Raw genomic sequence first — 24374 nt, 5'->3', positions numbered from 1 at the left:
GCCCATTTTTAATTGAATTATTTGTGGGTTTTTTGGTATTCTTTATTTATTTTGGATTTCAACCCCTTATCAGGCATATCATTTGTAAATATCTCCTTTCATTCAGTAGGTTGCCTTTTTAATTTAATTTTTTTTTAAAGATTTTATTTATTTATTTGACAGAGAGAGCAAGAGAGCACAAGCAGGGGGGAACAGTAGAGGGAGAGGGAGAAGCAGGCTTCCCGCCGAGCAGGGAGCCCAATGCGGGGCTTGATCCCAGGACCCTGAGATCATGACCTGAGCCGAAGGCAGACGCTTAACCATCTGAGCCACCCAGGTGACCCTAATTTAATTTTTTTTTTTAAGATTTTTATTTATTTAACAGAGATGGCACAAGTAGGCAGAGCGGCAGACAGAGGGAGAGGGAGAAGCAGGCTCTCCGCCGAGCAGGGAGCCCGATGCGGGGCTCGATCCCAGGACCCTGGGATCATGACCTGAGCCAAAGGCAGCCGCTTAACTGACTGAGCCACCCAGGCGCCCCCTAATTTAATTTTTTTAATTTAAGTTCTAGTTAGAATAGGTTGCCTTTTGGTTTGTTGATAGTTTCCTTTTCAGATTGTTTTGTTAATTCTGTTTTCCTCATGTATAAGTTGGTGTTTCTAAAGATTTTATTTATTTGTCAGAGAGAGCGCACACAAACAGGGGAAGGGGCAGGCAGAGCAGGCAGAGGGAGAAGCACGATCCCTGCCAAGCAGGGAGCCGGATGTGGGACTCAATCCCAGGACCCTGGGGTCATGATCTGAGCCGAAGGCAGACACTTAACCGACTGAGTCACCCAGGCGTCCCTCCTCATGTACAAGTTTTATTAGTTGATATGTGTCACATTTTTCATGGTATTGATCTTTGTTGGTTGGTAACTTTTAGTTTAGAGTTAATTGTCCATTATTTATTTGTTTTGAACACATCCTGCATTGACAGGCTTCCAGTAGGAGGTTCTCTGTTGCTGAGCTCTAATCTTGCAGGATTATATATAATATATATTATCTATTTATCTATATATATGTACATATAAATTGGTTTAAATTTTGCTTGAGTGGCAAGATGCAAAGCTCTTGCATCTTAATAGATTATATAGTTCTGAGTCTTTTTCCACTTGTATGACATAGCTGTTAAGGCCCTCAACCTTCATCACTGATGCTGCTACTAGCATCACTTGGCTTTAACCAACTCTCTGGCAGGCAGGTGAAAAATCTCTGGCCTTTGTTCGTGTTTTGGTTCCTTGTTTAGATCTCCCATGTGTGGCCTGTGTGGATCTTGCTCTTAAATCTGTGGCTGTTGCAATATTAGCCCCATGTTTTTTTCCCTAGTCCAAGCCCCAGATATGGTGTGCATCTTTGGTCCTTTCCTACCACTGTAGATTCTCTTTCTTTTTCCTTTCTGAAGATGAGGGAAATATACCTCTCCATTTCTGGTCTATAAAGTTTTCTCTGTTTTTCTTACCATGATTATGTATTTATTAAGTTTTAGAAATACTTGTTTTAAAGGTGATGGGCACCGGATGATGTGCGGATGTTGAATCACTATATTGTACACCTGCAACAAATATTACACTGTATGTTAACTAACTAGACTCTAAATTAAAAACTTAAAAATATCTGTTTTACCATTTTATGTGTTTGAATGGGAAGATGCAGTTTCAACATATGCTCAACTTATCTTGAAATAGGCTTTTATTTAGTTTTATTGTTCTGCCTTTCACATTTAACTCTAGCCAGTCCATCTGGATTTTTATTTGTGTGTATGTGTGTATGAAGAGAGGCAATTGAAATTGATTTCCCTCAAATCACCACACATTTTATTTAAATTGTTGTTAAGATTTCTGGAGAATTTAGTTACTGACAAGACTTTTTCTCACATATCTACATGTTTTCCCCATTCTTCACTCTATCAATACTTCAAAGACAAGGTAGGATTCAGGAACAAGTTTTTTTCTTATTTCACAGAAAGGTAATTTAATCACAGTCAAAAGGGGGTCACCTAAAGTCAGAAAGTTGGTAAGTGGTAAAACTGAAGATTGATGCAAAGCGTCTTGGTTCAGTGCCAAGTTCACTAAACTTCAGTGTAGCATAACCTTGCTGCTATATTATCCCATGCTTTATGACTGAATTATATTTGAAAAACAAATAATGGCAAGAAAAATACTACCCATTAAGATTGATAGCTAGTACTTGATCTTGTTAATATCCGTACTTTTTGAGATGGTTAAAGTTTTATTAGATATGTAGTATGAATGCTATAGGAGAAAGTTGTGCTATTAGGATGTATTTTGTTGTTAGGTTTTTAAAGTTGAATTCTTGTATAATATCAACATTGTCAACCTCATTTACAAGGTAGAGCTTGCAGAGACTGGAAGCTCTCTTTATTCATCTGTAGTTCTTTATTATAATAGTACTTTAGGGGGGAAATAAGGGATAACATTTTATAGAATGGGAGATTTGTTTTTTTCCTTTATAATATGAGTGCCAAGGTACGGAAAGGAAGAACCATGATGCCAATTTTGATGATTCAGGACCCGTTGGTGCTTTGTGGAAAGATAGTTCTAGGTCCACGTATGTAAATACACCAAATGGTTAACTTATGATTAAATTAGCAGGAATTTGCTTTACTTTGTTAAAGACTGCCTTTGCTTTGTTAAAGTCTGCCATAAATACAGTTTGTTGTTAGCAGACATACTGTATTAGGTAAATGCTTGAGTGGGTCATTCTTGAATTTTTCTGCTTTCAGTTCTAAATTAGCTCACTTACTGGATTTGTGTTTATTAAATAATGAGTTAATTTATTAAAAACTACAAGAATATAAGCTAGAGCTATCAACTTTGAAGATTTCTGGCTTTGGACATGACCTTGTGGAAATTAACTGAACATACAAATTGATTTAGCAAATGTGAAAAATTGAAAACACGAGAGGAAATGTCTTAACCACATAAAGTAATTCTAAATGTTCAAGCAATTTGCTGATGCATAGCCATTTCCAGTCATATTTTAAATTTTGCAGATAATCTTTTCATCAGGGAAATGCTTTCTTGGCTCATCAGTTTAATAAACAATTCCAGAAATTCTGGTGCTTATCCAAACTGCTTTTTCTTTTTGTCGCCATTTCTTCTTACACAGAAATACAATCTATACTGCCCGGATTCTCTGCAAAACTGAATTGGACTTCAGAGGAAGCCAGCTATTCTCAGGACATATCAGGGGTCACACCATTCCAGATGATTTTTGAGGCAGGTTTTGTTGTGGTTCTATAAATTACTGATGTCTTAATTCTTATTTTTCTACAAATCCAGTAAAGCCTAGGTCCATCACAGTTCCAAGTTGAAATGAAATAAGGCATTGGTTCCCGAACTTCTCTGTGCAGATGTTAAAACACTTGGTAACTTCCAAAATACTGGTATTTGTGTCCCACTCCAAGAGGTTGTGATTTAATTGGTCTAGGGTGCTGGATTAGTTTGGTCAGGTTGTCATTTAAAAAAACAAACCACGGATTGGGTGGTTAAACAGTAGAAACATATTTCCTCGTAATTTTGGAGGCTAGAAGTTTAAGATTAAAGTGTCTTGTCATTGTTCCCTCACATGGCCTTTCCTTTGTATGTGGAGAGAGAGCTCTGTGGTATTTTTCTCTTCTTATAAGGACGCCTGTCCTATCAGATTAGGGCTCCACGTTTATGACCTCATTTAATATGTCTTTAAGGCTCTGTGTCCCAAGTACAGTCACAGGGGGCAAGGGCTTCAATGTGTGAATTTTGGGAGACACTGATGTGGCCTGGGCTTTGGAATATTTTTGAAATCCAAAATGGAAAAAAAATCCCAGATGATTCCTAATGTGCAGATAAATTTGAGAACCACTGAAACAAGCCATTATTTGAATTAGGATCTCCTGAAAAAGAAAATAAAAATATCTTGTTTCAGTGCAGATCCTATTTGGATACATTCTTATTAGGTTGGTTTAAAGATCTTCATTGATTTATTTGTAGCTCAGATTTATGAGAGTGACAGTTGAGTTCTCCATTCCCTTTAACAATTCTCTGATCCCCTATCTTTCTTTCCTTTGTTTGTGGAAACATAAAGAATTAGAATATTTTCTTTTATTTTTTTAAGACTTTATTTAGGGGCACCTGGGTGGCTCAGCCGGTTAAGCGTCTGCCTTCAGCTCAGGTCATGATCCCTGGGTTCTGGGATCAAGCCCCGCATTGGGCTCCCTGCTCAGTAGAGAGCCTGCTTCTCCCTCTCCCTCTGCTGCTCCCCCTGCTTGTGCTCTCTCTGTCAAATAAATAAAATCTTTAAAAAAAGAGAGAGATTTGACAGCACGGGGTGGCGGCGGGGTGCGGGGGGGGGAGGTTGGGCAGAGGGAGAAGCTGACTCCCCGCTGAACAGGGCTTGAGCCCAGGACCTGGAGATCATGACCTGAGCCAAAGGCAGTTGCTTAACTGACTGAGCCACTCAGGAGCCCCAGAACTGGAGTACTTTAAACATTCTCCCAAGAAGCATTTGGGAGGCCTTTCTTTGTGTTTGGACAATTATATGCTCCTTGTCAAAGGAAATGGGTGCAGTATTGCGACAATAGATATCCCTGGCTGTGCCTTATCTTCTTTAGGGGAATGATGGGTAAAAAATCTGGAGCAATTAATGATTAGTCAGCTTTGAAACTATTAATTTCAAGTAGCAATAAAAAAAAAAGCTGATTTCAGTGAACCAAGGAGAGCAGTTCTAGAAAAGGAGATCATGTGTTTTAGCCAGTTTAAACAAAGAATAATTTTGGGGCGCCTGGGTGGCTCAGTCATTAAGCGCCTGCCTTTGGCTCAGGTCATGATCCCGGGGTCCTGGGATCGAGCCCCACATCAGGCGCCCTGCTCAGCGGGAAGCCTGCTTCTCCCTCTCCCACTCCCCCTGCTTGTGTTCCTGCTCTCACTATCTCTCTCTGTCAAATAAATAAAATCTTTAAAAAAAAAACAAACCAAAGAATAATTTTTATGACTAACATTTATATGTATTATTTAAGGCTCCTGACAACTCTATGAAGTGGATAGAACAGGGATTATCACCCCATTTTATAGGTTCAAGAACCCTGAGATTCAGAGAGTTCGATTGACTTACCCAAGGTCATATGAAAGTTAAGTGACAGAATTAGAATTTGAACTAAAGTCTTACTCATTTTAATCAGGTCTGTTTAAATATTTATTCACTCATTCAGGAACCTGTGTTTGTTCAAGTCGGCCGCACTGTGCTGGATGTTGAAGGTACAGAGTCCCAAGACACATTACTTGATAAAGGAAAAGATAAACAAGCAAACAAATAATTACAATACAGTGTAATATGTATCATGATAGAGATAGGGTATATAACATAGAGGAAGGGTACCTAACACAATGGGAAGTGTCCAAGGTCTGGAGGTCTTGATGAGACTGAAAACAGATTTTCTGGGTATAAGGTGTTCAAAGACTTGAAAGAATAGGAAGTTGTCTTCAGACTTACAGAGTTTGTCTTATTTTTCTCCTTATTGCAAAAGCAGTGTTTCCCTCAGGAAAATCAAAGAGAGCATTTAGAACACAGATAATTTGATTTTTTTTTAAAGATTTTATTTATTTATTTATTTGACAGAGAGACAGCGAGAGAGGGAACACAAGCAGGGGGAGTGGGAGAGGGAGAAGCATGCTTCCCACTGAGCAGGAGCTCGATGCAGGGCTCGATCCCAGGACCCTGGGACCATGACCCGAGCCAAAGGCAGACACTGAACAACGGAGCCACCCAGGCGCCCTAGATAATTTGACTTAATTGTGGTAGCCACTGTTAACATCTTGGTGTGCATCTTTTCACATAAGAGTGAGCCATTTGTTTCAGGTTTTTAGAATGGTACAGTTCCAAACTATGGCCATGGAAATAGGTGGCTGGAAATGCATGGATGTCAAGGTCAGTGGAGTTGAAGAGGTCAGGAAATTGTGAGACTAAGTTGTTCCTTAGGCCATCAACTTGGATGTGGAAGTAGCCCAGTTGATGGCAGGTCTTAAAGTGCTGAGGAAATGTGAGCTCAGTGCCTGCTGAGCAATAGATGAGAAGTGGCAAAAAGCAGTATGACCTTAGAGGAACAGGAACAAGAGTTCCCTGAAAGTGTTTGTTCCATTACATCTCATTGTCTCTGGTACTGTGCAGCTATTTAAAAGATACTTGAATGAAGAGAGTGAGAAGAGAAGAAGGGGGAGATTGTGAACAAGTTCATCATATATACCTCAAATGGGGAGAAGAGTCAAGTAGCAAGGTTCATAATGGAAGCTAGTGAATGGAGACATCCATGAAAAAGCTATAATAAATGATCCACTGCTTTGGGCATGTGAGGAGAGCCTATCCCAGGGAATACTGAAGAGAACTTCATTTAGGAGAGATGCAAGGTCTTGTGTTTATGCTCACAGTCAGTCCTGCATCTTGGGGTCCAATCAGCTGGGTAACACGTCCTTCCAAAAACAATTTGATTTTACAAGATCTTCTTGAAATCTTTATCCATTTTTATATTTATTTTTGCCATAATACTAAGTGATAAAATTGGTAGAGGTACATGTATTTCTACAAACATATCTTCATATTTATCTCTATTTCTCTGTATACCTATTTAACTAGAGACAGGAAGAGACAGAGGCACAGATTGACTTTCTTCTGGACAGCCATATAGGGCCCATGACAACCTAAGTTCAATTTGAATATATAAAACAGCTCTGATATGGGCGCCTGGGTGGCTCAGTCATTAAGCATCTGCCTTCGGCTCAGGTCGTGATCCCAGGGTCCTGGGATTGAGCTGCATTGGGTTCCCTGCTCAGCAGAGAGCCTTCTTCTCCCTCTCCCACTCCCCCTGCTTGTGTTCCTGCTCTCTCGCTCTCTCTCTGTCAAATAAATAAATAAATAAAATCTTAAAAAAAACCAAACAGCTCTGATATTATCGGTGATATAAAGGTGAAGGCTGGAACATATGATTCAGTAATGGTTTCTGCTGCCCAGGGCTGGCAGCATCTATGTTTTCCTAACAACACTTAAGTAAATTCACTGCTTCTATATGTATGTCAGGCTGGGGTACTGGATTTCTAACACCCAACTCTAAAAGGCTTTAAAAGACTTTGTAGACATAGACACATATTTTCGTTCTCTTTCAATAATTTATGAGTAGATTTTAAAAGGAGCTATTTGCTTTATGTTAACTATCCTCTGCTGACATGGTATTAGGTCACTTTATCTTCTCAGTCTGGATTAGGTACCAGTCTTTCTTGTGTATTTCTTTAGCATTTCTTAATATATGTAAATCCTAGGACTTTTCACATTGCATATACGTTATTTATTTGTCTTTCTCTTCTACTTAACTGTGAACTCTTTAAATTCAGATTGTTTTATTTACCTCTGTAGGCCCAGGTTACATAATAAACTCCATTCAGTGTTTTGAGTGGGTAATTCAGTAGTTTGCATAAGCATTGCCTGTCAGGCTCCATAAAAGTGGTGATAGATTACATAATATCCAATTCTGAAAGCTATATGCACAGATAATGAACTTTCTTGGAGAGACAGCATTGCGTGGGCTTTGAAGTTAGATCTAGGTTTGAATCCCAGTTCTGCCACTTCACTAGCTATGTGTGACCTTGGACAAATTAAACAGCTTATTTAGTCTCATTATTCTCATAAATAAAATGAGGGATATTTCCTACTTGCATATAAACTGTTTGGCATGTAGCAGGTGTTCAGTAAGTGGTAGCTCTCATCATTATTAATTGTAGCCCCTCTCTGGTAGCCGCTCAAGGAATTTTCACTTACTTGGTTGCCTTACTGCTAGATTTAATTAGCCTTTTCTGTGATGTACCCTATAATAACTAAGGCTACAGAAGTTTGAAATTGTTCCAAGAAGTTGTTTTGTAAGTGCTAAGTACAAAAAATGCTTTGAAGAGATCATTGCTTTTCTACTATTTGAACATTTTATAATAAAGTTTTTTTTTTTTTTAAAGTAGGCTCCCCACCCAGTGTGGAGCCCAACACAGGGCTTGAACTCAGGACCCTGAGATCAAGACCTGAGCTGAGATGAAGAGTCGGACACTTAACCGACTGAGCCACCCAGGCGACCCTATAGTAAAATTTTTTAAATGAAGGATGTGACTGATATGTATGCGGCAGTTACTGTTTAATCACTACTATATACATGCATGAATAGTCCTAGATCTGTTTCTAGAATTTTCTTTTTTTTTTTTTTTTAAGATTTTATTTATTTATTTATTTGAGAGAAAGAGAGAGAGAGAAACAGCATGAGAGGGGAGAGGGTCTGAGGGAGAAGCAGGCTCCCCGCTGAGCCGGGAGCCTGATGTGGGACTCGATCCCAGGACTCCGGGATCATGACCTGAGCCGAAGGCAGTCGCTTAACCAACTGAGCCACCCAGGCGCCCCGTGTTTCTAGAATTTTCTAATAATTCCCATCCACTTTTCTGATAATTTTTTGTAATGATTCTATAATAATCTTTCTAATTTTCCCCACTCATTGCATACTTCTTGATCTCATTTTCAGTGTACTTAGAAAAAGTATTATAGTAATTTGTTCTTTCTGTTTCTTCCTCATTGTGTTATGATATGTTGAGGTCTAGGACCATTTTTTTCTTTAATGTGTTCCTACTACATGGCTCTGTATTCTCTGAGCCACCAATAAGAACTTACTGATTTTTTACTCTATTTCTTCTCATTTTCCTAGACTCTCCCACTTTTTTTTTTTTTTTTAAAGATTTTATTTATTTATTTGACAGAGAGAGAGAGACAGCGAGAGAGGGAACACAAGCAGGGGGAGTGGGAGAGGGAGAAGCAGGCTTCCCGCTGAGCAGGGAGCCCTATGTAGGGCTCGATCCCAGGACCCCGAGATCATGACCTGAGCCGAAGGCAGCCGCTTAACCAACTGAGCCACCCAGGCGCCCCTAGACTCTCCCACTTTCTAAAAGACTCCTTATAACTTTGGTTTTAGGGACACTGTATTAAATATAGTGAGTCATTATAGGAAAGTGGTTATTACTAAAGCTTTGGAGCCAGATTTGGTAACCTTGAGAAAATTGTTTGACCTCTTTGAGACTCATTTTTTTTTTTATCCATAAAATGTGGGTTATATGTACCTAATAGGGCTTTTGTGAGGGGTAAATGAGGTAATATAAGTAAGATATTTTAGCTCCATTCCTGGAATAGAGAAAGCCCTCATTAAATTATAAATTTTATTATATTTGTAGGGAGGTATCAGGGTATATTGGAAAGAGTATGGACAATTGGTATTAGACAGACTTAGGATCAAATTCTGGCTCTATCACTGAACAGCTGGGTAACCTTGGGCAAGTTGCTTAACTTCTCTGAGTCTTGTTTAAAAAAACAATCTACAAAGAAAGGATAGTAGTACCTGCCTCCAGGATTGTTTGAGGTAATGTTGAAATAAGACCTGCACAATGCTTGCTACGTAGTAGGCATTCAACAAGTGGTATCTGCTATTGTTGCCATGTATAATATATATTTAAAGATTATTATCTGATCCTTAAAACAGTTCTGTGAGGTGGAATGGCTAACTTTTTTTTTTTTAAGATTATTTATTTATTTATTTTTTTTTTAGAGAGAGAGAGAGTGCACAGGTGATGGGGAGACACAGAGGGAGAGGGAAAAGCAGACTCCCTGCTGATCAGGGAGCCCAACATGGGGCTCGATCCCAGGACCCTGAGCTCATGACCAGAGCTGAAGGCAGACACTTAACTGACTAAGCCACCCAGGTGCCCCTAGAATGGGTAACTTTTATCGCTGTTTTACAGATTAGTAAACAAAATTCAGAGCAATTAAGTGATTTTTTTTTCATGGTTACTTAAGTAACTTTTATAGAGCCAGTACTAGAACACAGGTCTTCTGACTTGTGAGCTTTTTGCTTTACAGCTTTTCTAAAAAAAAAATGATTAGATAAATGGATTGATGTTGAAAAATAGTTCCTTTTAGTGTCTGCTCCTTTCACTCCATTCTTAATACAGATCAACTCACATCAGGTTGGTAGAGCTAAGATAGAGTTACTCTTCTTAGTTCCGGTCTGAATTACTTCTAAATTTGTTCCAAAAGGTGGTTTTGAAATTGTGGGTTTTGCTCTGATCTTTGTTCATGTGTCTCCTGAAGTTCCATGGAATAGTTTAGCCCAAGAAATGATACCGAATTATTAGATTGCCTTTTATGTCCGATTCTTAGATCCAAAGGTGTTTCCCCTTGGATGTCTGAAAAGCTTTCTCAGGGGTAAGTTACCTTTATAGGAAGAATTACCATTATTTATTTATTTAAAGATTTATTTATTTAAAAATTTATTTATTTTAGAGAGGCAGGGAGGGGCAGAGGGAGAGGGAGAGAGAATCTTAAGTAGACTCCACGCGTAGCCGGACATGGGGCTTGATCTCACCACCCTGAGATCATGACCTGAGCTGAAACCAAGAGTCAAATGCTCAGCTGACTGTACCACCCAGGTGCCTCAAGAAATACCATAATTTAATTCATTTGTGCTCCTGGGTTTGTGTATTTGTGGTGGATGTTTTTGTTGTATTGTTACAGGTTGATGAAAAGCCCAGAACTTTGATGACAGATAGTTTGGTGATAAAGAATTTTTTACATAAAATTGTCATGGTACACCCTAAGGTAAGCTGTTCTTTTGCACAGTGATGCTTCTCTTGTCATATGTTTTCAGGAGACCTCTACTCAGTAGGACATGAAAGGATATGGTTGGTCCTCTTTCTTTTCATGGTAATGATTACAACTTTTAATATTGAATTGATTTGATTTCTTTGTCCCTAACACAGAGTTGATGTTGGTCATGTGACATAGCTAAGAGCCCTTGGATATAGAGCTTTCTTTGGGTTCTTGTTTTTACTTCCTTACTGTCTTATTATTCAGTTTAGATACTTTTTTTTTTTTTTAAAGATTTTATTTATTTGACAGAGAGAGACACAGCGAGAGAGGGAACACAGGCAGGGGGAGTGGGAGAGGGAGAAGCAGGTTTCCAGCTGAACAGGGAACCTGATGTGGACCTCGATCCCAGGACCCTGAGATTATGACCTGAGCTGAAGGCAGATGCTTAACGACTGAGCCACCCAGGCGCCCGGTTTAGATACATTTTTTTTCCTCCTCTGTATTTCATTTTTCTATTAAACCTGGATAATAAACCTTGCTGACTATCTCCTTCTTTTCCAAAGTGACTAGAAGAACAAATCAGGAAATTTTGATAAAGTACTTCAAACTTTGGAGAGCTATAATTTTTATTATTAGCTATAGTTAGGTATGTTTATAGGGATGCATACCATTAAGTATGCTTTATAACTTCTCCTTTTTTTTCTCTTGCTAGCTTTCTACTTTTTCTGTCTTCAGCAGGGTTCAGTGCTTATTATGCCAGTCACTATTCTGAGTGCTTTCCACGCACTCACTCACTTACCCCATGCAACAGCCCTTGTGAAGTAGGTTTTATCATCATCATTCCCATTTTATAGCTGAGGAAACTGTAGTACAGAGGTTAAGTAACTTGCAGAGCCAGGATTTGAATTCAGGCAGTCTGGCTCTAGAGTCCTTTATTACCCATTATGTTACATAGAAAAATGTAGGTCAAAGGTAGGAAATAATTAGAACAGTGAAGTAAACTGGAGGGAGGACAAAAGTCATATGGGGGCAGGGGAAGAAAAAGCAAAGAAAAAAGCAGGGAATGTTCTATGTACAAAAACAGTGGGAAGAATAGAGAGAAAAATTGATAGTTCCTTTAAGGGGGAGAAGAGATAACATTGGGAGAAGAGCAGAGAACAAAGGGTAGGATTTACTGATAATCTATGGCCACTTGGAATTGAAGTGTAGGACTCAATATATTTAAGATGCAGAATTTGAGCACAGATAAATGTTAATTGTGTTAATTATATTATGTTTAGGGAAAGTACAAGTGAAAAAAAAGGGGATATAAAGAATATCTTCCCCTTCGGGAATTAAGTATGGAAGTTTTTAATCTCTGTCCTGGTTCGTGTTAAATCTCATACCCCATTTACTTTGCAGATTAAATTTAATTTCACTGTAAAGGTGAATGGAGTCCTTTCCATGGAAGTCTTTGGGTAAGTCCTTAAATCCATGGCTTAAGTTTATGCTGTGGCTTTATAGTTTTTCTCAGTCATTATTTTCCTGTTTCTAGTAGCTTCACAGTTTGACTTTTTTTTTTTTTTTAAGATTTGTTTATTTTTTAGAGAGAGTGAGAGCTCACAAGCCTGTGTGTGGGAGGGAGGGGGCGAGGGAAAGAGAAACCCAAGCCGACTCCATGCTGAGCGCAGAGCCTGACACAGGGCTCCAGGAAAGTCTCAATCTCATGACCCTGAGATCGTGACAGGAGCTGAAATCAAGCATTGGATACTCAACCAGCTACGCCACCCAGTTGCCACCCAGTTTGACTTCTTGACCCAAAGTCACCCTGAAACTAGTTTTGAGACCCCCCACATTTTCTTATTCTATGTTAGCTTTAATTTTTTTTTTCAGGTTGAATAGATTTCTTTTCCTATGTTAGCTTTTAATGAGCCAGTAGATTCATCTAAACATTTCACATCTTTTCCTCTCACTAGAGTGGGTGATCTTAAAAGTTGCCATTTTCCCCTTGGTTAATTGGTTATTGAATTCTAGTAATCTTTGAGGGTGGTGGTAGTCATGGGCCAAAATTTATATCAGGTAAAGATTGGTTTTAGAATCTCTGAAATAGGGTTTTTCTTTGTTTGCAGGACAAAGAATGAACCCACTTTGAACCTATCAAATGGAATTGCTCTTGTTATAAGCTGTCAGCATTATGTGAGGTGAAGGGTAAAAGCATTGTGGTCCCTCTCCATGTTTTAATCTCCTGTTATGAGTATGAATGTGGGTAGAAATTGAAAATAGCCTCATTTATCATTTCTTAGTGCCAGGTATCAGATTCTCTGTCAGAAAAGTGGAAGTAAAACTTTGAAGCTATTTTTATTGAAAACTCTTATTATTTCTGGCTCCTTGAATATATTCTAATTGACCCAAGGACATGTGCCTTCTCTTTCCCATCTGTAAATAAAACAAAACAAACCTTGCTAATTTCAATCTTATTTACATATGAGAAGAGAGGAATGACTTTAGATAGTAGTTACTTAAACTCTTGGCTAGAAAGATACTATGAATACAAAGGAATTCTTTGCATGTTATTTTTTGTGCATCAACATTTTGCATATGTTCAGAAATCATCTCTCTACCTCCACCTTCTTCAGACTACAAAAAAAAATCCATGGAGAAGATGGGAAATAAATGGAATAGAACCCTCTGCCTTGCCTTCCTATGCTGTCCACCTACCACAGAATCCAAAGTGAACATGCATTATAGCAAGAAAAAAACTAATTTATTATTAAGTCCAACTAATTTATTCTTTATTCAGTAGTTTTCCACTCCGTTTGTATGCCCTGAACGGTCACTGGTAGTCATAGGATCTTAAGGCTTGAAGAGATTAGATTGCCCATGGCTTTTTAGTCTGTTTTTTCACTCTTAGAATTACAATTCAGATTAGATTTTTTTTTATTCTTTAATATGTGCAGGAAACAAAGCCCCCACCCCTTATCTTTCTTTAGTAGTCCTCTGCTGTCATACAATCTTTTCAGACAGCTCATTATCACAGATTTACTGAAAAAGTTTAAGCCTCTGAGCCAGTGTTTGTGGACATATCTTCCTGGATGACCTGATCAGTTTAAAGAGAGAGGTAAAGAAAGCTTCGTTGGGTGTGGAGCCTACTTTATTTATTTATTTATTTTTAAAGATTTTATTTTAAGTAATCTCTACAACCCAGTGTGGGGCTCAAACTCACAACCCCGAGATCAAGAGTTGCACACTCTTGATCTGAGGGAGCCAGCCAGGCGCCCTATCATGGAGCCTACTTTAAAAAAAAAAAAAAGAGAAGAAAAGAAAAAATAATTTCTTAAGAACCAAAAAAAGCTAAATTTGTCTTACCTGTTTTTTGACAGTAGACCAAAATTTGGTACAGCTGAATTACTCTGCAGCAGAATCCATCCTGTGCTAGGACATCCAGTAATGCTTCTCATCCCTGATGACATGGCTGGCCTGGGCTTGTTGGGAGAGCTGATACTGACTCCAGCGGCTGCTCTGTGTCCCTGCCCAGAGGTCTTTTCGAACCAGCCGAGTAGGATTTCTTCGGTTTCCATATCCTTTTGATGATAGAGTCCATCAAAATCTTCAAATTCATTGTCTTGAAAAATGAATTTTTTAAAGATTTTATTTATTTATTTTAGAGAGAGAGACAGTGAGTGGGGGGAGGAGCAGAGGGAGATGGACAAGCAGACTCTGAGCTGAGTGTAGAGCCCCATGTGGGACTCAATCCCATGACCCTGAGATCATGACCTGCACTGAAATCAAGAGTTGGATGCTTAATTGACTAGGCCACCCAGGCACCCTGAAAAATGAATTTTAAATCTCAATTCTAGAAAGCCCTTGGCAAATAAACTCTGTGCCTAGAAGCCAGTATGATTTGTATAAAAACAAAAATCCATTATGAAAGCCAAGCTTGAGAATTTTTCCAAAAAATTGAAAACTATAAAATGTGACACATGTGCCACATGCTTTTCATGTAATTTAGTATGACCAAAGCATGGAATGAATGGTGCAAGCAGGAGAGAAGAGGCTGGGAAAGTAGTTGGAGTTGAACATGGCTCTTGTGTGCCACACTAAGGAGTGTGAACTTCATTCTCTTCATAGTGGGAAGCCATTGGATGTTTTAGGAGTCTCAGGCAGCATCATACAATGGGGTAGGAGAGAGAAGTCAGCAAACACTAAGTAAATAAGTAAGTGACCTGGCAAGAGATAATGCTTGCCTAAGTTAAAAGTGTGATGAGCATGGAAAAGAGAAACTTACCACTCGAAGGAATCAACATAATGAGGCAACCAGTTCATTGTTAGGGTAGGAGAGATTAGGGGCAGGGAATAGCCAAAGTTGATGTCAAGATTTCTACATCCAGAAGAGGCAAATCTATAGAGACAAAGTGGGTGGAGAGGGATTTTTGGGGGAGTGATAAAAATGTTCTAAAATTGTTGGTGGTGATGGTTGCACAATTTTTTGAATATACTACTACCTATTTAATTGTGCACTTTAAATGGGTAAATTTTATGTTATGTGATATGTTTAAAACTCAGTAAGCTGTTTAAAAACATTTCCATAGATGGCTGATAGAATAATGACACTGTCAATTAGATGCAAATCATAAATGGCAGATTTGGAAGGTAAAGAAGATTAGCTTAGCTTTAAACATGTTAGGTTTATGGTTCCTGCAGGATGTCCCTTGAAAATGGCAAGCAGCTACATAGAAATTTTGGTCTGGAAATTGGAAATGATCAGATTTAGAGATAAATTTTAGAGCTTCAACATTTCCTCCCATGGATTTATTATAGCATAGTGCTTTGGTTAGAGCATGGCACAAGAGTGTAAATGCTGGATTCACCACTAATTGGGTGTGACTTTATGCAGCTTACTTAACCAGCCTAAGCTTTTATTTCATCAGCTTTAAAACAGAGATAATAATACTTTGTAGATTTATTTATTTCCCCTTGCAAAGGTTTTTTGTTATAGCTGTTCTTTTGGGATTTGTTTGTTTTAGGATTGATTATATACTAACCTATGTGAAGCTCCTAGCATACTGCCTGAGATATAGTAAGTGTTCAATAAATATTAGGTGGTGTTGTTATATGATTGAAGCTATAAGAGTAAATGTAGTTATATATAGTAGAATATAAAGAATAAGAACAGAAGAAGGCCAAGGCCAGTGTCAGCTGAAAATATCATTAGGGAGGAGGAAGGAGCGGGATGGTGATAAAGACTATGCATGGACTTTTGGATTTTAAAATCTTAATATCTAGGTCATATAGAAGAGTATAAAGTAAAATATAAAATTTTCTCCTTCCTCCTCATCCCATTCCCCAGAGGGAATAAGGCACATTTTTCTATCCTCTTGAAGTTTACATTTAGTGGGACATGTTAATAAATAGATGTCAGGTAGTGATAAGTACAGTAAAGATAAAATAAAGCAGGTAAAGAGATAATGATAGGGAAGTTATTTTAAATATTATAGTCAACGGAGACTCTAGGGAGGTGATGTTTTATTTAGTGAAGAGAAAGAGAGCTAACAAAACTGGTAGGATTTCATTTCTGAAAATGGCAAACTAGGTAATTTAGACCACCCTCCCATTGATGACAAATGCTGGATGAAATATTAAAACATCATAAAAGAATCTAAGAGCTCTAGTGAGTAGGAAGGAATTTCTGGGCCAACATAGGAAAAAACAGGAATAGCAGAAAGCTTGAGCCCAACACTGGGGGCTGCTTTTGCCCTGAGGTCATTTGCAAATTAGAGCAAGCAGCCAAGAGGCTAAGATGCACTTCTGAATCAATGTAGGACAAGAAGGTCAAAGAGTTTAGGGCCTGCTGAGCTGGGGTGCTGTTAAAAGCACCTCTTGTTTTGGGCAGGGATAACTAAAAGGTTACACTTTAAGGAGTAAGGTGAACCTGAAATAAACAGTCCTTCACATGAACTCATATATTTTTTGGGTCATCTGGAAAGGCTAGAAAATCTTAAACTTTCAAAATGGATTAAGATGATTCTAGATTTCTAATTCTCCCAGATGCCTTGTAGAAGCAAACAAAAATTCTTTCTAGGTAGATAGATAACCACATCTGTGCTTCAGATTATTTAACAAATACTTTCTCAAAATGTCCAGCTCATGTGCATATTTCTCTCTCTCTCTGTCATACACACACACACCCCCACACCCTCCCGCTCCCACACCTAGATAAAAGAGTGGACAAGGTAACATGAATAAGAGCTGGCAAAAACAAGAGCAACAGAAGCACCCAGTGGGACTCCAGATGTTGGTAATATCAGACATTGATTTTAAAAATAAAAAATTATGTTTACTATGCTTATGAAATTGAAATCCAAGCTTAAAAATCTTGCCAGGGAACTGTAAACTATAAAATGTGACATAATTTTTTAAAAAAACCAAACAGAAATTGTAGAACCAAAAAATACAATGACCTGTATTGAAATTAGGCAGGTTTAACAACAGATTAGATATAGCATAAGTGAATTTGTGAAGTAAAAGATGAGGATAGCAAAAACTTAGTAAAATAAAGCAAAGAGAGACAAAAGTATGGAAAATACAGAAGAGAGGTTAACAGGTGAGAGGAAACAGTGAGACCATTTTAATGTACATTTAATTCATGTCCCAAAGGAGAAGAGAGAAAATGAGGCAGAAACAGTCTTTGAAGAATTAATGGCTGAAGCAACTAAGACAGATTTCAGAGCTTAATAATCAAGCAGGATAAACAAAAAGATAGCTATACCTGTAGAAAATCAAAAACAAGGAGGAAAATCAGCTAAAGAAGATGGATTTTCTTCAAAAGAGAAACAAATTGACAGCTGACTTCCCCATACCAACAGGATGTAGTAGTATAATAGTATTAATGTCCTGAAACTAAAAAATCAAGCTAGAATCCCATAGTCAGTAAAGGTATTTCTCAAGATAAAAGATAATGAACTTACCTATATAGATTAATGTCATAATTCATACAGTAAGAAGAACTAATTCAATTGACTTTAGAACATAGTGTTTTGGTGTACATTCTTGGTGGGATATACTCTAAGGATGAAGTGAACTGTAAAGCACTCTTGAAATTCATTTAGTGGTCTTGATTCTTTTTTTTTAAAGATTTTATTTATTTGACAGAGAGTGAGAGAGGGAACATAAGCGAGGGGGGGTGGGAGAGGGAGAAGCAGGCTCTCGGCAGAGCAGGGAGCACGATGCGGGGCTCCGTCCCAGGGCCCTGGGATCATGGCCTGAACCGAAGGCAAATACTTAACGACTGAGCCACCCTGGTGCCCCTAGTGGTCTTGATTCTTAATAATGACATTGGTATTATACTGAAATTATTGTATACGTACTTACTATAAAACAAGTAATTATATTAACATTGTTGGGAACCAGAATTTTTAGAATAAGATATAGGAGTTTAAATTCAAAGAAATATTTTTATTTTGAAATAAAAAAAATATTGGGCGCCTGGGGGGCTCAGTTGGTTAAGTGACTGCCTTCGGCTCAGGTCATGATCCTGGAGTCCCTGGATCGAGTCCCACATCGGGCTCCGTGCTCGGCAGGGAGTCTGCTTCTCCCTCTGACCCTTCCCCCTCTCATGTACCCTCTCTCTCATTCTCTCTCTCAAATAAATAAATAAAATCTTAAAAAAAAAATGAAATAAAAAAATATTTTAAAGTAATCTTAAAGTGGAATTGAAGATACCAATATGTACCCCCAAGTTTTCTGACTTTTGAAATTATATATTTCTTAGCTTTGTCTGCTAAACAAACAAAAAACAAACAAACATAGAAACAGTGAGCACTCCTAGTACCCAGAATGTGTTCTCTAAATGTCATTGCTCACTAAAAAGGAGGAATGACTGATTCCAGGTCTAAAGTAGAAGATGAGGGGCGCCTGGGTGGCTCAGTCAGTTAAGCATCTGCCTTCGGCTCAGGTCATGATCCCAGGGTTCTGGGATCAAGTCCCACATTGGGCTCTCTGCCCAGTGGGAAGTCAGCTTCTCTCTGCCCCTTTTCCCCTCCCCCTTCCCTCACTCAAATAAATAAAATCTTAAAAAAAAAAAACGTACAAGACGAGCCTGGGTATGTTATGTTGATACAGAAAGCAAAGAAGCTATTGAAGTCCATGAGATTATGTCAATTTCAGAAATTCTATCTCCAGCCAAGAACAAATAACAGGGACTGGATCCAACCTCCTACCTTGAACAACTTAAAAAAATGGACAAATTATATAAACAACAGATAGTATAGGACAGTAAGTCTAGAGAGAGGAGAAACAAATAAACCGTGTGTTGCACCACTGTACTACCTAGAGAGAAGTTCATAGGGAGGGTGTATCCAACTAGAGTCTAGTGGATCTCTCTGAGTTGAGAAGACAAAGTTCAGAGTTTAGGAAGGTTTAGGCAGCTAGAAATTACAGAGAAGAGTACCAAAGAGGAGATAAATACACAGAGAGAGCTCCAGACAGAGAATTCCTGGGGAACACACAGAGCTGGGAATGGTTTCTGTTCTACCACGCAGGATAGAAAACCTCGTATTTCATAAAATATCAGTTGGAGTCCTAAGAAGGGTTTGCCTGAATATAGTGGAGGAGTTATCCCTAGCCCTACCTTCCCTAGTCCCACCTAACAGAGCTTAAAAGTAAGACTCAAACTATTATTCCCAAGTAACTTTATAGTGTCCCAGAAAAAAAATTCAAGAATATTTACAGGAATGCAAAAATGTCCTGCATTCGACTAGATAAACTTTGCAATGCTGGGCATCCAATAAAAAATTACTTGGCATGCAAACAAGCAGGAAAATAGGACCCATAATGAAAGAAAAAAAAATCGGTCAATGAGAACTGCCCAGAAATGACATAAGTAATAGGATTAGTAAACAAGGACATTAAGACAGGTATAACTGTACCCGTATATTCAAGGTGTAAGAGGAAAAGTTGAACATATTAAGTAAAGACATAACAGATCTAAAAAAAACACCCAAATTGAATACCTAGACATAGAAATTAGAATTTTTAGGATGAAAATACACTGGATGAGATCAGTGACAGATGTACACATTGCAGAGGAAAAGATTAGTGAGCTTGAAGACCTGGCAGAAGAAACCAAAATGAAACAAAAAAAGACTAAAAAAGTGAACAAAGCTTCAGTGAACTGTGGGATAACTTCAAGTGGCCTAATTCAGGGACATGTGATTGGATTCCTGCAGGGAGAGAGGGCAGATAAAATATTTGAGGAAATAATGTCCCCCAAATTTCCAAATTTGCTGAAAAGTATAAACCTGCAGATGCAAGAAGATAACAAACTTTAAACATAAGAAACTTGAATAAAATTATATCAAGACACACCATAATCAAATTGGTTAAAGCCAGTAATAAAGAAAAAACCTTAAAAGCGGCTAGAGGTAAAAAGACATATTAACATACTGGGGAACAAAGATGAGAATTAAGATTTCTCATTGGAAACTAATCTAGGAGAAAGTGAAGCAATGTTTTTATTTTATTTTTTATTTTTATTCTTTTTAAGAGAGCACGTGAGTGGGGGGTGGAGGGGCAGAGGGAGAGGGAGAATCTTTTTTTTTTTTTTTTTAGATTTTACTTATTTATTTGAGAGAGAGCACATGAGAAGGGGGAGGGTCAGAGGGAGAAGCAGACTCCCTGCTCAGCAGGGAGCCTGATGCGGGACTCAGTTCCGGAACTCTAGGATCATGACCTGAGCCGAAGGCAGTTGCTTAACCAACTGAGCCACCCAGGCGCCCAAGATAGTTGACTTTTTAAAGCAAAAAAAAAAAAAAAAAGAAAAATGCCATCAGTATATAAGATTTATAATGTATGTCGAAGTAAAATGAGTGCCAATAGCACAAAGACCAAGAGGGGAGAAATGGAAGTATATTATTGCAGGATTCTTTTTTTTTTTTTTTAAAGATTTTATTTATTTATTTGACAGAGACAGACGGCAAGAGCAGGAACACAAGCAGGGGGAGTGGGAGAGGGAGAAGCAGGTTTCCCACTGAGCAGGGAGCCTGATGCGGGGCTCGATCCCAGGACCCTGGGATCATGACCTGAGCCGAAGGCAGACTCTTAACGACTGAGCCACCCAGGCGCCCTTATTGCAGGATTCTTATACTTTATGTGTGTGAACTGTTATATCATTTAAAAGGAGATGGTGATAAAGTTGTATACTATGAAGCCTAAATTTATACTATAAATCCCTAAGTTTCTACAACAAAGAATTATAATGAATAAATCAAAAAAGGGGATAAAATGGAATTACAAAAACCCCCAGTCCAGAATAGAATCCAAAAATAGAAGAGGGAAATACAAGGAACAAATGCAAAACACGTAACAAGATGGTAGATATAAACCCAACCATAGCAGTATTTATATTAAATGTAAATGGTTTCAACAACCCAATTAAAAGATAGTCACACATTTTGATTCTTGAGACACTCCACTCTTACTGAGTTTGCAGTACCTCAAAGCTCCCCTGGCTCTAAACAGTGAATGTGTTGGCCTTAGCTCCTGTGTAAATGTCTTGGATTTGTGATGGAGACTTCCTTTATGGGTACTGTCTCCCTTCGTTCTGCTGTGACTTTTCATAATGTCCCAGTGCCTATGGGTGAGGATTTTAATCTTCTTCACGCTTAATGCTTCATGTTTACCCTATTAAAAAGAGGATGAAAACAAACAAACAAAAAGATAAAGGAAAATGTATTTCTGGTTTCTTTAGCCTTGGTTCAGGGGACAAAAAGAGTTAAGTATTAGTTGGTTTTTTTGACAGAGAGAGACACAGCGAGAGCGGGAACACAAGCAGGGGCAGAGGGAGAGGGAGAAGCAGGCTTCACGCCGAACAGGGAGCTCAATATGGGGCTCGATGCAGGGCTCCATCCCAGGACCCTGGGACCATGACCTGAGCCGAAGGCAGCTGCTTAACGACTGAGCCACCCAGGCGCCCCTAAGTATTGGTTCTTAACTGGATAATTTTGCCCTCAGAGGACATTTGGCAGTGACTGGGGATATTTTTTGACTGTCATGACTCGGGGAGGGTGCTACTGGCATCTAGTGGGTAGAGGCCAGGGATACTGCTAAACATCCTACAGTGCACAGGACAGCCCCTACAACAAAGAATTATCTGGCCCAAAGTGCCAGTAGTGCCAAGGTGGAGAAACCCTAGGTGAAAGGCAAGGCGAGGGTAGGAGTGAACTCAAGAAAAGGAAACCATTTCAGAGGCCTGGCCGCCTTCGTCTTGGTTAGAGAATAGGGTTAGAGGAGGTAAGGAGTTTCCTTTTTAATCTGAATATACTCAAATACTTACTGAAAGATATTTTTATATATACTTCTAGCATGTATCACACCATATTTTACTGATTTTTACCTGTATCTCCAGTACTAATATATATGGTAACTCAAAGGTAGGTATTAAATCTGGATGTTCATCTTTGTATTCTCTGAACTGAATATGGTGTTTAGCCTGTAGTACCACTCAAACCTATGATGGAATGAGTAGGATGAATATATAAACTAATTGTCCCAAAACTATACCTGTAGCACACACTTATTAAACCCAGAATAAATTTCTAGGAATTCTAGTGGATCTGTCTCTGGTGCCTCACACCTATACTCAATTTGGAAAGGCTTAATACATAATCATCTAGCACTCTAGTTTATTTCTGGGAGTGTGAACCAGGTCAGTGTTATGTTTGTTTTATGCAAATGAATACATAGTCATAAAAAACTAAAATTTGGTAGTTTTCTTTAGCAACTATACATATTTCTATATGGACCCTCAGGTCTGCCTCTGATATTGCCAAGTCAGGAGCAGCCAACTACTACTGTCTTCAAAGATACCTCTTATTTCATTGACTGGAAGAAATACCACTTGTGTATGGTGCCCAATTTGGATCTCAATTTGGATAGAGGTATATCTCCCTCTCTCTGCACAGGAATAAAGAAACCTGGAGAATATTAGAGAAATGCAAGGAAATATAAATAGCAGGTGTACATAAAAAATAGGACACAGTGATCTGATGGTTTAGTTTGGGGGCCACTGGTGGGGGTCTGGCTAAGTTTGAGAATCTATGTGAAGTGCGGCAAACAGGTCAATAGTCAAAGCCGCATTAGAGCCTAGCTGTTTTGGTATTACATGTTAATGCTAGTTTTCCTCATTTCCTCTACTGCCTCCTCTCTTCCTGGTCCTCTTGAGGCAGTCAGTAGGCCTCCATCTTGTAAGGACTTGTTCAGAGGGTTTCTGTTGTACCTTAATCTGTCAACTCTGGGGTTTTAGAAAGGTTAGTAACATCATTGAACTATTATGGAAGAGAAATGTTTCCTGATGAAATGAGAAAATGCATATAAAATTACTTATAAAAAATTAAAACACCATATAAATTCAAAGCAGGAGTATAAACCATGTAGTAATCAACCTAGGAAGCTGGCCATAGTATTCCTGTAGAGCATAACCACATTAACTTTGGGTGAATCACACTGCGAGGTAGACACTTAATAACTGGACCAAAAAATAAAACTGGAAAGTAGGGATATGCAACCATGAGGTGATATCTAGGAGGTTTACAATCTTTTTTTTTTTTTAAGATTTTATTTATTTATCTTAGAAAGAACAAGTAGGGGAGCAGCAGAGGGAGAGGGAGAAGCAGGCTCCCCGCCGAGCAGGAAACCTGATGTGGGGCTCCATCCCAGGAACCTGAGACCATGACCTGAGCTGAAGGCAGATGCTTAACCATCTGAGCCACCCAGGCGCCCCAATCTTTTTTTTTTTTTTTTTACCCACACATCCTTCCCCTTTATCAGTCTCTCTGTTGGAATCTTTCATCAGCATTTAAATTGGCTCACGTCTTGCTCATTTGTAAAACAGAAGAGAACTCCCTCTGCCCTCCCATCTACACCTGTCTATACCATCTACACCGAGTGCATCCCTTCCCCTGTCTCCACCTCTCCCCAGGGGCCCCACAGGCACCACCTCACTGCACACTTGGAGGGAGTCGGGGGTGGGTGTAGGAGGTTTACAGTCTTGAGCTTGACTGTTGTTTGCTAGAATCCTCTGAAATTTAGAAAGTAGCCTGGTAAACTGGATGCTGAGGAAGGTGACCAGTGGGGAAGAGGCATTCTAGAGCTGTGACTGGTATGAAAAGACTGAAGCCTCCTGGGATGGAGAAGTATCTCAGGGGGAATGATAGAATCTTCTCTAGGAAGTAAGACTCAGAGTAAGGATTTTTTTTTCTTGAGTAGGTAGTTGTTCCAGAGGGTGCAATGAAAGGAGGAGGGTGTCTTTGAACAGGGTCTGTGGAGGTGAATGGTTTTGTGAAGAAAGAATGCCTGGTCTTAACAGGTGGGATGTCATGCCTTTAGAATTTTTGAATCTCTAGGGCTCTCCATATCTCCTTTTCTCTTTGAATTTTTATTTTCATGCTTTGTTGGTTTCCTTCGTTTTTTGCCAATTGATGATGCCTGAGCTTCCTCAGTTTACTTTGGAAATGAGTAATGTAGAAAATGTCCCCTCATCTCCTTCCCTCCCTCATTACTCTAAAGGACAGAACCAGAATCCACATGGAGGTACTTCTCCGTATGGATCTGGGTAGAATTTAGGACTATCATGATTGTATTCTAAAGGATCAAGGTGCAAGGTGAAAGTGACTGTAGGGCATCAGATTACCTGGGAATACAAATATAATATGGTAATGTGGTTAAGAACAC

General features: G+C 38.8%; 1 protein-coding gene across 1 annotated transcript in view; it reads left to right on the top strand.

Moving 5' to 3' along the window:
• Window positions 1–24374, top strand: part of C11H11orf80 (chromosome 11 C11orf80 homolog) — a 101131-nt gene that overhangs the window by 50239 nt on the left and 26518 nt on the right. Inside the window, exons 4-9 of the mRNA XM_044919307.1 lie at window positions 3150–3259; window positions 10596–10679; window positions 12072–12127; window positions 12779–12850; window positions 14033–14225; window positions 22432–22582. Coding sequence (XP_044775242.1) covers window positions 3150–3259; window positions 10596–10679; window positions 12072–12127; window positions 12779–12850; window positions 14033–14225; window positions 22432–22582 — 666 coding nt within the window. The remainder of the gene's footprint in view (window positions 1–3149; window positions 3260–10595; window positions 10680–12071; window positions 12128–12778; window positions 12851–14032; window positions 14226–22431; window positions 22583–24374) is intronic.

Source organism: Neomonachus schauinslandi, chromosome 11 (genome assembly GCF_002201575.2).
Source record: "Neomonachus schauinslandi chromosome 11, ASM220157v2, whole genome shotgun sequence".
Taxonomy (NCBI): Eukaryota; Metazoa; Chordata; class Mammalia; order Carnivora; family Phocidae; genus Neomonachus; species Neomonachus schauinslandi.
Note: the sequence above shows the minus strand (reverse complement) of the source record. Positions and strands in the feature narration are given on the sequence as shown.